At 46.4% G+C, this 16,354-nt stretch overlaps 1 protein-coding gene across 1 annotated transcript; it reads left to right on the top strand.

Moving 5' to 3' along the window:
• Positions 1-1,467: 1,467 nt before the first annotated feature.
• On the top strand, positions 1,468-15,397 carry DMRT3 (doublesex and mab-3 related transcription factor 3; the record flags this gene model as incomplete). Its single annotated transcript, XM_084238467.1, has 2 exons — positions 1,468-1,921; positions 14,436-15,397. The coding sequence occupies 2 exons, from the start codon at positions 1,468-1,470 to the stop codon at positions 15,395-15,397; spliced, it is 1,416 nt and encodes a 471-aa protein (XP_084094593.1).
• Positions 15,398-16,354: the final 957 nt, after the last annotated feature.

Genomic DNA, 16,354 nt, shown 5'->3' with positions numbered 1-16,354 from the left:
ATGGAGGGAGGGGGTTAGTCCTACCTGTGCATTTGTGGTATTCATTAGCCCAAACTCCGGTAATGGTAGGTAAGAAACACAAAAGTTACAGTTTAAACTGAGTTTTATGCTATGCCGTCCTCTTATGCAAAGGGCCTCCTCCTACCAAAGACGCTGGTGGGGGGAGAAGGTTTGGGGGGGCGGAAATGACCCCATCCCTTACTCATAACGAAATCACCAAGTGCGTGGAAAACCATTTAATGGTTCAATGGCTGTTGGATAGGGGGGCTGTCACATCCGGTAACTTTGGGGGCGCAAACTTAGCTCTCTGAAAGTTTAGACCCAGCTCTAGCAAATCCTCCACAAGAGAGCACTTCCCAGCCTTTCTGGACAGGGAATGCGTTTTATGAAGACTTAGGGAGGACGGCAGAGAAATAAACTCAGCCGAGAAGAGGACTCATTTCCCCTTTAAAATAGCCTGCAAAATGGATTCCCATCCTTGGGTGAGCAGGTTTTCCAAAACACTCCTTTTCTTCTACCGCAGGTTGCAAAGGGAAATCAAGAAAGCCAAAACTTCCCTAATTCATTCCACACCCCTGACCCCACATGCCTCCGCCAGGGGCCACCCGGCCCGGACGGCCTCCATTTGAATCACTGCGGGCCCCAGAAGCGCCCGGCGCGCCCCGCAGCGCTCGGGGCAGGCTGGGTTCTCCAGGAGCCAAGTTTCTGCGCCAAGCGTGGGGATGAGGGCGGTCCCGGGCGCGGCGCCGCCGGGCCAGACCTAGAGCGAGGAGGGGAGCAGCCGCCTCAGTCCCCCGCTGCACCCCCACCCTCACCCTCACCCTCTCCGGACGCCTCTTCCCCGCCCAGAGCGCGCCGGCGGGTCCCCGGGGCGCCGGCCGCAGTCCCTCCCGCCGCGGGCTGGGGCCGCGCGGAGCCGGGAGGAGGGGCCGCGAGCGCCCCCGCGGGAGGGTCTGGAGCCGGCGGCCGGGAAGGTGAAGTGCAGGGACTCGGGGGGCGCGAGCGGGAAGCAAGGACGAGGCGTGGAGAGCGGTGGGGAGTGCCAGGAGCCCCGAGCCCCGGGCCCCGGGGGTGGGGGTGGCGGGGGGAGGGAGGAGGGGGGCGGCGGGCGGCGGAGGAGGTGCTGGGCCCAGCCCGCGCGCGCGGCGGCCGCAGACCGGCCGGCTCAGACCGCGCCCAGAGCTCCTGCAGCGCCGCCGCGCCTCGGCCAGGGCAGACTCCCCGCCAGACGGGCGGCGGGCGGCCGGGGACCCGCGTGGCGTCGGGGGGGCACCCGCCGGGAGGCGGAGGCTGCGAGCGCCGCGGGAGCCGGGCAGACGGCGCCGGCGCCTCCCGCGATCCCCGGAGCTGCGGGACCGCGCGCCGCGTCGCTCGGAGGCCGCCCCGGAGCCGGCCCCCCGCCCGCCGTCCAGCGCCTCCAGGCCGGCCCGGGCCGCCCGCGCGCCAGCCCTCCCGGGAGCCCGGGGAATGAACGGCTACGGCTCCCCCTACCTGTACATGGGCGGCCCGGTGTCGCAGCCGCCGCGGGCGCCCCTGCAGCGCACGCCCAAGTGCGCGCGCTGCCGCAACCACGGGGTGCTGTCCTGGCTCAAGGGCCACAAGCGCTACTGCCGCTTCAAGGACTGCACCTGCGAGAAGTGCATCCTCATCATCGAGCGGCAGCGGGTCATGGCGGCGCAGGTGGCGCTGCGCCGGCAACAGGCCAACGAGAGCCTGGAGAGCCTCATCCCGGACTCGCTGCGCGCCCTCCCCGGGCCCTCGCCGCCGGGGGACGCGGCCGCCGCCCCCCAGCCGCCGCCGCCGACCTCGCAGCCGGCTCAGCCCCCGCCGCGCCCCGCCGCGGAGTTGGCCGCGGCCGCCGCGCTGCGCTGGGCCGCCGAGTCCCAGTCCGGAGCGCTGCAGGCGCAGCTCCCCAAGCCAGGTAAGAACCGCCGCGGCGCGGGAACCCGAGCCGGCGCGTGGGCAACTTCGGGGCTCCCGCTGCTGCTCTGCCCGGGTGGCTCGGAGGCGACTTGTGGGAAGTTGGCCTGGCCGGGCCTGGCTTTCCCGGCAGAGGCCGCCTTCGGGGTGGATCCCGCGCAGGTAGAGCCCAGGCACCCACGGGAATGGCAGCCTGGGTGAACCAGAAGGCGGGACTGGGCACTGGGCTCGCCAAGAGCCTTCCTCGGTGAAAGGGGGAAGTGTTCCGTTGGAGGAGTAAATAAAGAGGTCGGGACAGGACCCTGTTAAAATGCAGATGGACTCACACCACACCACACACTGGGCCTTCTGACCTTGCTTTTGGAGGTTGGGGCAGGTAGATGCAGGGTAAGAGCCAAGTCCCAAGACCTGACTGTCTGCCAGTTGGTGGTGTTCTCTGCCCAGGAGAACCAGAGCGAACCCCAAGCCTTTCGAGTGGCACGCAGTGGCCTTGCAATTCAAAAGAAGCCCCGTTTGGAAACTATAATTATAAAGAGGTGGGGGGGGGCACCTAAACTGATAATAACGAACGCTAGGGATTTTGCCTGCCCAGAAGCAACTCCTTTTGCAGAATCACTCAGGCCCTTTAATGCTTTCTCAGGCTGCCTGCACCTTCTGTGTAGTTTCAAGAAATAAAAACTAAGGAGATCTAGAAGGAGGAAGGCACTTCCAGGGATGCTGGAACTCTTGCTCAGCTGGAGGTTTGGAGTAAAGGCTTTCTCACATTCCCTTTCTCCCCTTTCCCGCTCCTTTCCCCCTTTGTGCTTTAGAGGGTGTGAGTCTGCCCAGAGCTGAGGTGGACAGACCCTCCTCAGCTTCCATCCTTGTCCCTTGGGCCTCCTGACCCCACTGAGGTCTGAGTTGAGTCTCTTTCCTCCTGGAGATTCCGGGAGGAAAGAGTCCTTGGCCAGTCCAAGTGCTGCTTTGATTTTAGGCTTTTGGAGTCCGGTGGAGATGTGCTTTGCATTTTCCTTTCACTGGGAAAAAACATACAAGGAAAAAAGCCCATCTTCTCGGGGAGGATGTTAGGGGGTATGCAGGAATTCCGAGAGGAAAGGCCTGGAAGGCCCAGATCTCTGTTATAAGCAGAACTCTGGTAGAGTTCCTGTCCATACACCCAATCTACTCCGAAAGTCAGTACCTCTGACTTTGGAAAGAGGCTTCTGGAGCCCTGGACTTGGCTGTGTGGCCTTGGAGGAGATGCAGCGCACTGGTTCTAGGGGAGCTGGCAGGAGACCTGGTGGGTACCTTTCTGCTACCCTGCTCCTGGGTTGTGCTCTCCAGGCCTGAAGCTCTGAGAACAGCTTCTGTGAAAGCAGGACTGGGTATTTTAAGGGCAGGAGAGAGTTTGCTGAACATGGATTTTGTGGATATATTTAAGCACCTTAGGATATGAGCATTTCTCTGAGTAGCCACCCTCTCCTTCCCGGGTGTCTCTCTTTTCTCAGTCTGACCTCTGCAAATTGATAGATTTGCTACAGAGGAATGTGGCCGGGAGAAGAAGTGTATTTTACTTGTTTCTTTTCTTTAGGTTGGAATAGGTAACTAGTAGAGTTTTGTATCAGTTCTAGAAGCTAATCTACGCCAATAACTTTTCTTAACCTTTCTGATTCTAGTTTTCCTGTCTCCATTCCCCCAGCACCGGGGCAGGAGTCTGACTTTATGGCAGTAGTAGCATTTTGCAGTGGTCACCTGCCCAACAGCACCCCGTAAATAGGGCACTGTCCCAAGAAGGAGTTCCTTTCACATTCTGTCCTCTTCAAACTATTCTTTGGAATAACCAAAGCTCATGGTTTCTAAAGGGTTGCAAAACCAAACACAACCCTAGAAGGGGTTAGTGAGGGCGGGAAGGAAGGCGGAGTAGCAGCTGCAGCAGCAGAAGTATCCGTGGTATGGGAGAATAAAAGGAGACTGATTTCAGCTGGACAGACCAGACCTGGTGCTTTCTCTTTTACTCCCAACAAGCAGGTGGTGATAGACTGAGCCCTCCAAATTAAAAACACAAAATTGAAAAGAATAGGATTTACCTCAAGGAGAGGTCAGAGTGTCGGCCTTGGGGGACTGAGCCTTGAGGGACCAATAGCTCCGTTTCCAGCTGGCCAGGCTGCATACCTTACACGTTCATTTATATAACTTTTGTTTTCTTCTTTCAATTGGTTTGACCCCATAATTTCATACTTTAAAAATCGAAATGTCACCACCAATCCAATGGTGAATTTGAAGGGGGCAGGAAAAGAACAGATAATTGTCTTCTACTGGCAAGGCAGGGGTGAAAGTGGATGGATCCGTTTTATACAATGTTTTCCACAGAGAAAGCCCATTTGGAGTTTAAGTCAGGGAAGGCTGCCTGGCTGAGACTACCGATTACTGCAAACATTATACCCTTTTTGGGGGGTAGTTGTTCTTATAATATTTTTGTATTAATATTCCACGCATATTTTGAAGCATATTGGATACTCTTGGACAAGTAACTCAATACATATATTGAGGAAATGAAACTGTTGCAATGGTAGGTCCAAATGTACAGCAAGTCCTCAGACCATAAGACATCTCTAAATATCTGCTGCTCTAAATATCTGCAGGGAAATAGAGGAGATCTGTATCTTCATGATCTCTGTCAAAAACGTGGGATGTCCTATTGCAGAGAGCCTCTGTAGTACACGGCTATGAAGACCCCTGCTTTTTTTCTTGGATGCACTGCAGGTGCACAAACATATGAAGTCTTTTTTCTTCTTCAGAAATCTTTGAGGAAAGCACATGCTTTAGAGAAAGAAAGGTGTTTGCTGGACATCGATGGAGAAACAAAACACCACCACCCTGTTTAGGGAATGATACACTAATACCAAAACTTGGTGTTGTAGCTGGAAGAAATCTCTTTCCCAAATTGTGCTTAGATGCTTTAAAGGAATGGAGGTTATTTTAATATGTTGAATAAACCTTTCTATGTGGCAGTAGTTTTAAGGAGAATTTTCATAGCTAAGGGTTATCACTTCCAGCTATGGATTGAAGTATTCTTTTTTTTTTTGGATGCCAATTTCTTCTGCTTTTTAATTATCATCTAAGATTTGCCTGAAATTAGTAGATGTTGTTTGAGTCCAAAATTGTTTTTTTTTTAATGTAAGCTTCTTTAGATACACTATTGAATTTACTTGTTCTCCTAAATTCCCTCTTTACCCTCCTTACTTCCCAAGTCCATCCCCTATGAAAATATGGAAAGTGTGAAAATCTTTCAGCAATTAGTGTATCTGAGTCAACAGTCTCAACCAGCCAAGCCAGCCTTTTAAGACTTGCCTCCAGAGCAGAGGAAAGTTAAGGGTCAAGACCAAGGTGAGAAGCTAAAGTTACATTCCTGTCTTGCTTGAGGTTTCCTTCCCCCACCAACCCCCACTTTCCCTCATGGAGACTGCCCTGGGTCCCTTCAGGCTGTGAGAGGAAAGATGATTGGCTATAGATTCTTCTACATCTGCCATTAAAAAAAAAAAAGAGAGAAAAAAAGAGAAAAAGAAAAAGAAAGGAATAAAGAAAAACAAACAAAACCCCACATATACACAAGTTAAAAATGTTCTAAAGGAGAAAGAAAATCAAACCATATTTGATTAGCAATGGGAAAGAAAGATTACATAAGAAAGTAGAATCTCCTGTTTATTTCTCTGAAAAAGGAGCGAACTACAGACCTTCAAGGAGAGAAGTTAGAAGATTTCAGAAAACTGCCTTATTTTATTTCACCCTCTGTCCTGCCTTCCTAGCATCTTTTATTATGGCTCTGGGCTTGATTAAATCCTGTCCCTCCTGTTAACTGATTTTTAATTTAGTTATAAATATTTTTCCTCGATAGAAGCTCCTATATGTAGAATGGGTATTACCAGATCGCAGGTCCAGGTGGAGGGGAACCCTCTGTGACCAGAAGCTAGAAACAAATAGTAGAAAAGTGAGAAAGACTTCAGGAAGTGGACCTACCTATGAATTTAAAAACCAGGCCTAATTTAAAACTTGGCTTAGGGAGGCCGGCCTGACTCGGAGCTGTGCTTTAAGAAATAAAAACTACTGAAAAGAAATAGCAGGACCAAACTACTTGGTCTCTTGCAGATCTTCCCCAGGGCTGCGAAGGGATGTTTGCAGCTCCTGGCCCTTCTCGCAAACCCTGCTATTTGCCCAGGAGCACGCAGAGTGAGGGGTGCAGCTGGCCAGGGAGCGCACCCCGCTGCAACAAGCACGGGCATCAAGCCTTATTTCTGTTGGGCTGAGGTCAGGGACCCTCTGGAAGGAGCTTGAGGTGGCAGCTCACATCTGCCCTGCGTTTCCTCCGTGGCACCCTTGACTCCCCTGAGCTCATCCACCCAGTCCCGAGGAGACTGCGGTCTGGTCGGGCCCTTTGCTTGCTCCGGCTTCCCGCACCGCTGCAGTGGGCGAGCCCCATTCCCAGTTCGCCCTCCCGCACCAGGAGACAGTGGTGCATCCTCGGAGGAGAAGCCCAGCCGCCTTCTAGACCTTCCCTGCTCTCGCCCCACCGACCACCACTCTCTTTCTACTCCTCCCGAGTTTCTATGGGTTGCCAGATTTCCGGGAGAAAAATAAAAATAGGATGCCAAATATTGCACGGGGCATACTTTAAACAAAAATTTTCTTTGTTATTTATCTGAAGTTTAAATTTAACTGAGCAGCTTGCTGTTTTATCTGGTGGCCTGACCCCACCCAGTTCCACCCCATATGGCGCTCCTTAGAGAGGGGTGGGGGGGGGGTCAATGAGCATCTCCCAGTTTCTTTCTCTGCGTGGAGCCAGAATGGTGTTTGTGTGCATCTAGTGGATCTGAGGACAGGGTTGGCAGGAAAAATGAGAGCGTTTTCCGCATCTAGGAGCCAGATTTCCACTGCCATCCGGGTAAGAATCTCCCCCCAGCACACTTCTTGGGTTATAAATCTGGCGGATAGCCGTGCTCTCGACTTGCACAACCAACTTTTCTTTTCCCTGATGGATGAACTCCCGGGTTTAAAAGATTACAGTAATCACAGGAGGACAGTGTAAATCGAATCTGATAGCAATAACTTTCGGGGAAGGTCAGGCTCAAGTGAAATGTTACCAAGCAACAGGCATTTTGTTTGCAAAATACAATCAAAGAGCATTGATGAGAAATTCTTTGCTGCAGCCCGTCAGCACTTTCTGCTAACAGCTTTATAGAGGGAAAGGGAGTAAATCTTCATAAATCAAAGTCCCTGGAGAACTTGGAGCCCCTTTCTGGAAATGTTGCACTTCCTCTTGACAAGGAGGCCAGTAAAAAATCTATTTGCTTCCTTGTCTGCCTCCCTTCCCTTCTATTCTTCTCTTCCTTCCTTCTGCTCACTCTTCCTTTCTTTTGCTTTTTAACTTGTCTCAGACCCTTAGCCACTAGCCAGGAAGGTCCTTGGGATCCCATGTCTGGTCCTATTCCTTGTGCTTCTGATGGCACAAGGGGTGCCATCTGATGGGGGGTGGTGAGGGCAATACTGAGGCCTGAGTTGTAGAATAGTCAGTTACCACAGAATCCAAGAATCTTAAGATTATGTCTCCCCTGCGGCAGGTGTTCCACATGGCTCTCGTGAGTCATTCCCTTGTCTGAGTTCTGCAGACTGCTGTTTTCCCCAGAAACTAAGGGGAAACAAAAACATAACCACAGGGGTGTGTGTTGCATTTTATTGTCTAGTTATATAGCTGTGAAAAATAAGTACTACTAAATAACAATATTAGGGAAAACTTAACATTCAGAACATATGTTCTTTACCAAACCTCTAATTTCTTCTTGACTCCAGTGACTAGGAAGACTTAAATTTGGCAAAGTTGGCATTTGTGTTCTACTCCCCTCTCATACCCACTGATTATTACTTTGTGTGGTTCAGGGATACTGTCTCTGGCACCCATAATCTTTGCATGTGAGTATTTACTTTACGACAATATTCCTACTTTGCTCAGCTGCTGGCTTTTGAATTACTTGCTGTGCTTTAATGTAATATGCATGGATAACTTGCAGGTAAATTTTACAAAAGATTAGTTAGCCGTGGCTTCTTGGTAAGGGAGGCAAGAGAAGATACTTGGATCATCTCTGTATAATCTTTCCTAATACAGTGCCTGGACATAGAGTGAGGGATTTAAGGGAATTTGTTAAATAGATGGATTAATGAGCAGTCAGCTGCATTTTTTTAAAAGTACCAAATAAACAAGTTCATTGATAGGTAACTTCCCTTCTGCTTCTTGAAAGGTGTTCTTTTCTGAGCTAAGGAAGAGGTCAAAATTAAATTTTTTGTAGGGCATATATTCCAAATCATATTTCTTTTAGTCCAGCTCTTTTTATACAAATGTCCTGCAAAAAGATTGATCCCAAGGAAACATCCCGAAACCTTCATGCATTATTAAGCCAATGTTAACAATTTTTTAAAAGGAAGGCATGACTTTATTTTTATTTGTCATAAGTTTTTATACCTTGGAAAGAAAAGGAAAGATTTTAGACTGACTTAATTCCCTGCTGTACTTGAAGTTTTCAGCTCTTCAGTTTTTAATGATTCAGCACTCTTAGCGTAAGATAAAGATAACAGAAAACATAAAAACATGTCTCCTGTTAGCATTCTGCCTGGGCAGTAGTCTCTTCCGGAATCCCCACCCCTCTGGACTCCTCCTCAGCCATTACTGTAAGATTTGTTTCTTTGAACAGGGTTCATCAGGGGACAGTTACTTAGAGGCTCCCCAAAGTTCAAGTGAGCAGAGGTAGATATATGACAATCCGTGTTTTAAAATGTATGACTTGATTTAAAAGAAACAAAAAAAAAATTAAAAAATGCCTCATTTCTCTCTCTGCCAGGGGTTTGATGTTATCATTCTGGATATATGTAGATACAATCAGATAACATGACTCAATCTACTACCTCTAAGTCAGAACAATTTTTAGTTTTTATGTGTCTTGAGCAGAAAGTTTGTTTCGCATATGTGGTATGTTTCTTAAAATACATGAAATGAATATCTAGAATTTTAAAATCGGATTGAATTTTCATATAAAAAATCCCCGAAAAAAGTTAGATCTTGCAAACTGTAATTTTAGATTGGCAATCACCTTTATATGTGCCTTCCTTTACTCTCCTTAGTTAAAAATCTAACTATTTTATGGCATACCTATATTTTGAAATTGGTTGCATTGTTACCCATAGGGAAACATTTCTTTCTTAGTTGATTATTTACTTCTTTTACAAACCTTTATTCTAATGAACTCTTTTTTTGGGGGGGGTGTGCTGTGGGTGTTTCTACATCATGAAAAATATGAAATTGAAGTGTGAACATTTAGAAGATTTTAAATCTATCTAGATGTTTTAGTCATTAGAAATAGCAGATTGTGTCACTTTCAATAACTGGTTTGTAATATCACATGAAATTGATTTCTTTCTATTTTTATCTAGTAGTTTTGACTTTTCTGCACCCATATACTAGGGGTAAAAAATTATCAGTTAAAATATAGTCTTACTCTTTATGATCTAGGATATAGGGTGTCATTTTCAAAAAGAAAGAGGATAACGTGATTGGAGAGTATTTCCTTTTTCATTTTGTTAGTTGGCAGTTTCACATTTCTGTATCTAGAAAGGGCTTTGTGTTTTAAACCAACACGAACAATTTATAAAGTTCATTTAGGAAAAAATCTCAAGATGTAAAGAAACACCTGTTATTAAATTACACTTTATTACTGGGCAAAACTCACCCTCTATAATTACATGTGAAAGTCTGTACTTATCATAGAATAATTTACAGTACATCTAGTCTAGGTACAACAATACCACTAATACTGGACACCATGGAGACACAAAATTGCAGGGACTGCATACTCTGCAGAAATCATTGGGCGAGGAGCTCTTCTTGGTGCAAGGTGAGAGGCTAGTCTTCCTTGACCCAAATGGGAAGCTCCACGTATTAAGTGGGATTCTGCCACTCAGTAACTCTAAGCAGAACTTAGAATGGTGCTTAGTGCAAGAGCAGGTAGGCGTGTCTCTCTCATTGCATCTCAATGTCTCCTGTTCCCTTTGAACACAGTGTGAACAGAGCTGAGCCCAGTGGGTTGGAATGCCCTGAGCTTGCATATTTGGTTCCTGTGATATCCTGTTAGCTTTTCTCATGTCTTGGCCATAGCCTGGCCAAGGAACCCAGGAAATGCAGAGAGAATGTGGGTAGAACAGCACAGCCAGCACCACTCCTTGAGAAGTAACCAGAAGCACCTGCCGCCCTGTGCATGTCATAGCAGCAACACAAGGCTTTTATAGTCTGGGGCGTCCCAGTTGATGAACAAATTGGCGCTTGTATCTGATCCCATTGTGGTCTGTTAGGCAGAACAGGAAGATAGATACAAGTAGAATTTTGTATTGTGAGATTTATTATGCTGCCAACCAATATCCAGTTAATTGGGTCAGAGTGTTCTTTGCCATTACCATATTGGAAAAAAAAGTACTACCTTTTCATCATGGAAGATATTTCAGATTCGTCAGAACATCATTCCCTAATTTCCCTTTGGCTAAGCTTCTGCTCTTCGACTCACTTTCTTCTGGAGGCTGTTGTGTTCTGTGGAAGAATGGATTTGGTTGATAGACCTTGAAACTGTCCTCAAATATTTTCAGTGTTGAAACTCATCCAGGATGGGGAAATTTTATCTTTTAAAATAGGAAGCTATTTTTAGGTTTACACCATCTCTTTTTTTATTTTTTAAAGATTTATTTATTTTATTTAATACAAGCACTGGGTACAATCAGAGGCGCGGGAGGGTGAGAGAATTCACCAGAGCGGAGAGCAGAACAGGCAGAGTGACGAGGTACACTGCTGAGGGGAGCAGCGGGTGGCAGGAGAGGTCTGAGTGCCATGTGGGACCCTCACCCTGTGGCCGGGGATCGAACCGGCGCTGCAGAGGCTGCTGGCAGCTTTGCAAGCCAGCGCTCAACCACTGTGCCACCGGGGAGGCCCTTACACATCTCTTAAAAATAGCTGTTTTGTACTTTTTAGCAGTACTTATACACCTGTTTCTCCTGCTTAATAAAAACTCACCATCCCCTTTACAGGGTGATACTGCATGTCATATTGCTTCCTCTTTTTTAATGTGCAAAAATATACATAAGATAAAATATACTATCTTGACATTTTGGGGGGTACAATTTAGTGGCATTAAGTACAATCACAATGTTGTACAACCATTGCCACCAACCATCTCCAGAACTTTTTCATCATTCCAAACTGAAATTCTGTACCCATTAAACAATAACTCCCTATTCCCCCAGATGTTGGTAAACATCAGTTTAGATTCCGTCTCTCTGAATTTGTTTATTCTAGGTACCCCATATAGTGGAATCATATTTTAGTGATCCTTTTGTAACTGGATCCATGTTATAGTCTATATCAGAATTTCATTTCTTTTTGGAGGCTGAATAATATTCCATTGTGTGTGTGAACCACATTTGGCTTTGCCATTCATTCGTTGATGGACTCTTGGGTTGTTTTTACCTTTTGGTGATTGTGATTAACCCTACTATGAAGGTAGTGTATACCGTGTCATAAACATGGTAAGTTCTGCCTGACAGTGTTTGTTTTTGCCCTATACCTGCCCCTTATCTCGTCAATAAGATAATAAGTTCCATAATTTAGGACCATGTCTTACACTATCTGCTGATTTCCACCCTTTATTCTGTCTCAGCATCTTATACATATTGGGGATACGAATACTTCATGCTGATAATAGTAGAGAGTGAAAGCTAAAGTTAAATAAGAAAGCTGTTTAGAGGCACATAGTGTTTTAAACATTACTTGATATCCATATTTGCTTGGGGAGAGTATTGACTTTTTATCCAAGCTCCATTGAGCAGGGGCCAAAATCCAATTGTGTGTTGAGTTCAGTGCTGAGTTAACACACTGTCACTGTCCAGTCATTTTCAAGTGTTTATTAATAGAGTAACAGCTAAGAGAAATGCGTGGGATCATGAGTCAGGAAATTTTAAATGGGTCTAGCTGATTAGTATGTGACTCCATAGAAGCTTTTTTTGTTTATTTTTCTGTTTTGGATCAAGGACAAATACCACACTAACTTAGGAGATGAAAGTTGGGTCCCCATTCTCAGGAAGCTGTTGGAAAGACTATGTCAAATTTCTCTTACAAAAACGGATCTTTTGTGCTTCTTAAAAAGAAAGCAAAGATGGCTTAATATATGTGGGCTGCAAAGGACCCCCATGGGAAAGCCTGCTATTTTGTATCAGAAAAAGGAACAGATTACTTAAAATGCAAATTTGACGGTAAATATAAATTTGCTTCAGATTTATTATGGAAAGTTGTATTTATATTAAAATATCTTATCTTTTAAAGAATGGTTAAAAATGCCTGGCATGTGTTTACTGCCTTGTGAAGAAACAAAGTTTTGCCTTTCAGTTATAGTTAAGATCTATCAAATGTTCATAAATGGGCCCTTGTTTAAGGTTTTTAAGATAAACAACAACAAATAGGAGGAGATGGGTTTTAGAAGCTGCTTTGATGAAATTTCACCGTGGACTATCTGCACATACTCAGGTGTGCCCACAGAGAAGGCGACAATGAGGCTATTCAGGCAAGGCAGTAGAAAACACAGGCTAACCGATTGTTTACAACCTGACAACTGGGTCATTAATAATTTTCATCTTTAGATCAGTTACATTGGCTTTGAGTAGGCACAGCCAGTACATGTTTTTAAAAAGATAAAAATCTACTTTCATATAGCTTGTTAATAAAGAATATGTTCCTTTATTATAAAGGTCTGTTAGAATTTACTACTGTAAGCAAACCGGTCTTACCTCCTTTCTGCCTGCTTAAACAGTGTAATACTAGTCCTTGTGAGGGTAATGTCTTGGGTCAAAATGTTAAGTTTGTGACTGATTTACTTCATAGCAAATCTGCTTTAATAGGGAAGCCTTTTTTCTCTTTCTCTCTCTCTTTTTTTTAAGGAATAGGATAAATCTGTGCCCATTTATTTTATTTTTTAAAAAAGATTTATTTTTATTTATGCAAGAACTGGGGTACAGGCCAGAGGCATGTGGGGGGGTGGGTGAGAGGATTCACAAGAGACAGAGTGGGGAGCAGAACAGGCAGATGGACCAAAGACACTGCTGAGGGTAACAGCAGGCGAGACAGGAGAGGTCTGCTGTGCCATGTGGGTATCTCCCTGGCCGGCCGGGAATCGATCCCACACTGCAGATGCTGCGGACAGCTTCACAGCGCTGCACTCAACCTTCTGTGCCATGGGGAGGCCCACCTTCTCTTCTTTTAATTCACGAAGTTATCTTTAGGGCCCTCCCTGGTGGCATTAGGGGTTAAGATGCAACCTACGAGGCTATCCTCAGCTACTGCAGCACGAGTTCAATCCCTGGAGAGGGAGCTACCCCCATGGCACAGCAGACCTCTCCTGACTCACCCACTGCTCCCCTCAGCAATGTATTTCAGTCGATCTGCCTGTTCTGTTCCCCACTCTGTCTCTGGTGAATCCTCTCACCCCCCACCTCCACGCCTCTGGCCTGTACCCCAATTCTTTTATGCATGAATAAATAAATCTTTAAAAAAATTAAAAAAGTTATCTTTAAATCTTTTCCGTATATTTTAGCATTAAAGCAGTGCATAAAACCATACCTACTTCTTGTCCACACCCTATTCCCCGAAGTTCAGAGTTCTGGATGCATCGTTTCCTTGGTGGGTCCTGCTCCCTGTGTGGTTTCAAACCTCTCCAGCCATTTCCTTCTTCCTCTCTACAGCTTCTCTCCACACCATTGAGAATTCACGGCTGGTTTTGCTTGCCCTCTAGTGCAAGTTTTGGGCAACCAAATCTAGCAGCCTCGTCAGTGGCTTTTATAGTCTCAGTGTATAAGAGACTGCTTTCTTTCGCTTTGGTTATTATATTGCCTTGTTATGGTACATGGTACCCTGATGAAATATACTGTTGACTGGTTCACAAGACATATTTAGCATACAATCAGCCTGTGGGAAAATAGATTTAAAATATTAAAATTTCCTGTGGGTTAATGGGTCATGTACCAGCTGATGATGTCCCTCCCTGGATTACACCCTGGCATCTGGTTTACAGAATAGGTGCTGGAAGACAAGCCTGAGCTCATTTTCCATTTTTTCCCCGCACTGTGTTTATCCCCTCCCTAGAGGGCCCCCATGTCGACTGTTACTGCCAGCATCTTCAGTGCTTGGAGATATAGTGTAGCTTTTCTCTGTTTAAGGCTAGCTTCCCACACACATTCTTCTGAGCTGTCACTCCGATTACTAGATCTTTATTTACAGACCTTTTTTTTGGCATTTGCCGGTGACATCGTTTGGATTTTTCTTGAGGCTTACAGTATATTATAGTCCACCAAGACCCATTTTCCCTTTAAGATGCCTTTCCCCTTCCAGCTCTGTCCTGCACAGACCTGTTCTTCTTTATGCAACCAAGGAAAGGCTTGACCAGCTGTTCTCTACTTTTCAGATTTGAGTGAAGAACGACTTGGGGACAGCAGCACGGCAGACAACACGGAGACCTTCAGTGACAAGGACACGGAGCAGAGGAGCTCACCAGATGTGGCCAAAAGTAAGAGCTGCTTCACCCCCGAGAGCCCCGAGATAGTGTCTGTGGATGAAGGCGGCTATGCCGTTCAGAAAAATGGAGGCAGCTCGGAGGGCCGTCCGGAGAGCCCCAAGTACCACGGGGAACAAAATCACCTCCTGATTGAGGGCCCGTCGGGGACCGTTTCTCTCCCCTTCAGCTTGAAAGCCAACAGACCGCCACTGGAAGTGTTAAAAAAAATATTCCCCAACCAGAAGCCCACGGTTCTTGAGCTGATCTTGAAGGGCTGTGGGGGGGACCTGGTGAGCGCCGTGGAGGTCCTGCTGTCCAGCCGGTCCTCAGTCTCGGCCACGGACCGAACCTCAGAACCTGAGAGCCTTGTGTTGCCCCCAAACGGGCACATCTTTGAACACACCTTGAGCTCCTACCCCATCTCCTCTTCCAAATGGTCCGTGGGGTCGGCCTTCAGAGTCCCAGACACGTTGAGGTTTTCCACGGACTCTAGTAATGTTGTCCCCAATCCCCTGGCGGTGCCCCTGCAGCACCCTTTCCCCCAGCCGCCCCGGTACCCTCTGATGCTGAGGAATACTTTGGCGAGAAACCAGTCGAGCCCCTTTTTGCCCAACGATGTCACCCTCTGGAACACCATGACTCTGCAGCAGCAGTACCAGTTGAGGTCCCAATATGTCAGCCCTTTCCCCAGTAACTCTAGCAGCGTCTTCAGAAGCTCGCCGGTCCTCCCTTCTCGCGCCCCGGAAGACCCCCGCATCTCCATCCCAGATGACGGGTGTCCAATTGTGTCAAAGCAGTCCATTTACACCGAGGATGACTATGACGAGAGGTCTGATTCTTCAGACTCTAGAATACTCAACACTTCATCTTAAAGTGGTGCCAGATGGGTAGAGACCAGGTGACATTTTCTGTGCATTAGAACGCTGGGGAAACCCCCCTCCCCATTCCAAGAGGCCACAATCTGTGTGTACCCTTTCCTTCTGTTTGACAGAGTGACTGTGCTTGATTCTATACGTTAGCAATAAAAAACATAACTTATTTAATTTCTTGCACTTCACTGGAAAATGCCAAATAGCTCTACTCTGTGGCTTTAGTGCTGAATGTTTGTTGTAAAAGAGAGTCTAATGCTAAGAGCAGTCTTGGGAATGCTGGGTCCTCCGAAGATTTATTTGGGGATGTGAGGCTGAAGGTCAGCTTTGTTCCTAAACTCAATCTGGAATGTTCAATAAAATAGTATACTTGAATGCAATTTTGTGAAAGAGGATTCCTCAGGATATGTGAAACCTAAAGGAAGTGGTTCAGTTGCGAATGGACTACAAACAGGGACACTGTTTCCAATGCTAAGAACCCTCGCATTTTAAAGAGAGACTGCACTTAAGACTAGAGTGAACTGCTCACATGCTTATTTAAGCTTGGACAGTTTTCAGAGACAAACTCCATTAAGAATTATTCTTTTCACATGGCTGAATTGAAACATGTGTAATGTCAATGTAAAACCAATCACAGCTGTGAACTGCATGAAATGTATTGTGAAATGAACACACGATTAAGCTTTGTCAGGTTAATGTAGCATGCTAAGGACTCTAGAAAAAAAATAAACTAAGGAGATGATGTTGGTTTATGTCGTTTCTACTGGTGGAAAGAGGATCTCTAAAAATAGAAACTTGAAGTGAAAGCTACTTACTAGTGCATGGGCCTGGAATCAAGGTATCAGTTAATGAGACACTCCTTAAAAAATATGATTTGAAAAAGTTTGGGGGCTGCATTCAGAAAGAAGGAGAATCAATTGAACAGAGTCAATTCAGGCCCTTCCTTCATCCTTTCATTCA

Source organism: Talpa europaea (assembly GCF_964194135.1).
Source record: "Talpa europaea genome assembly, chromosome: 7".
NCBI lineage: Eukaryota > Metazoa > Chordata > Mammalia > Eulipotyphla > Talpidae > Talpa > Talpa europaea.
The sequence above is the reverse complement of the archived record's forward strand: the minus strand, read 5'-3'. Positions and strand labels throughout refer to the sequence as shown.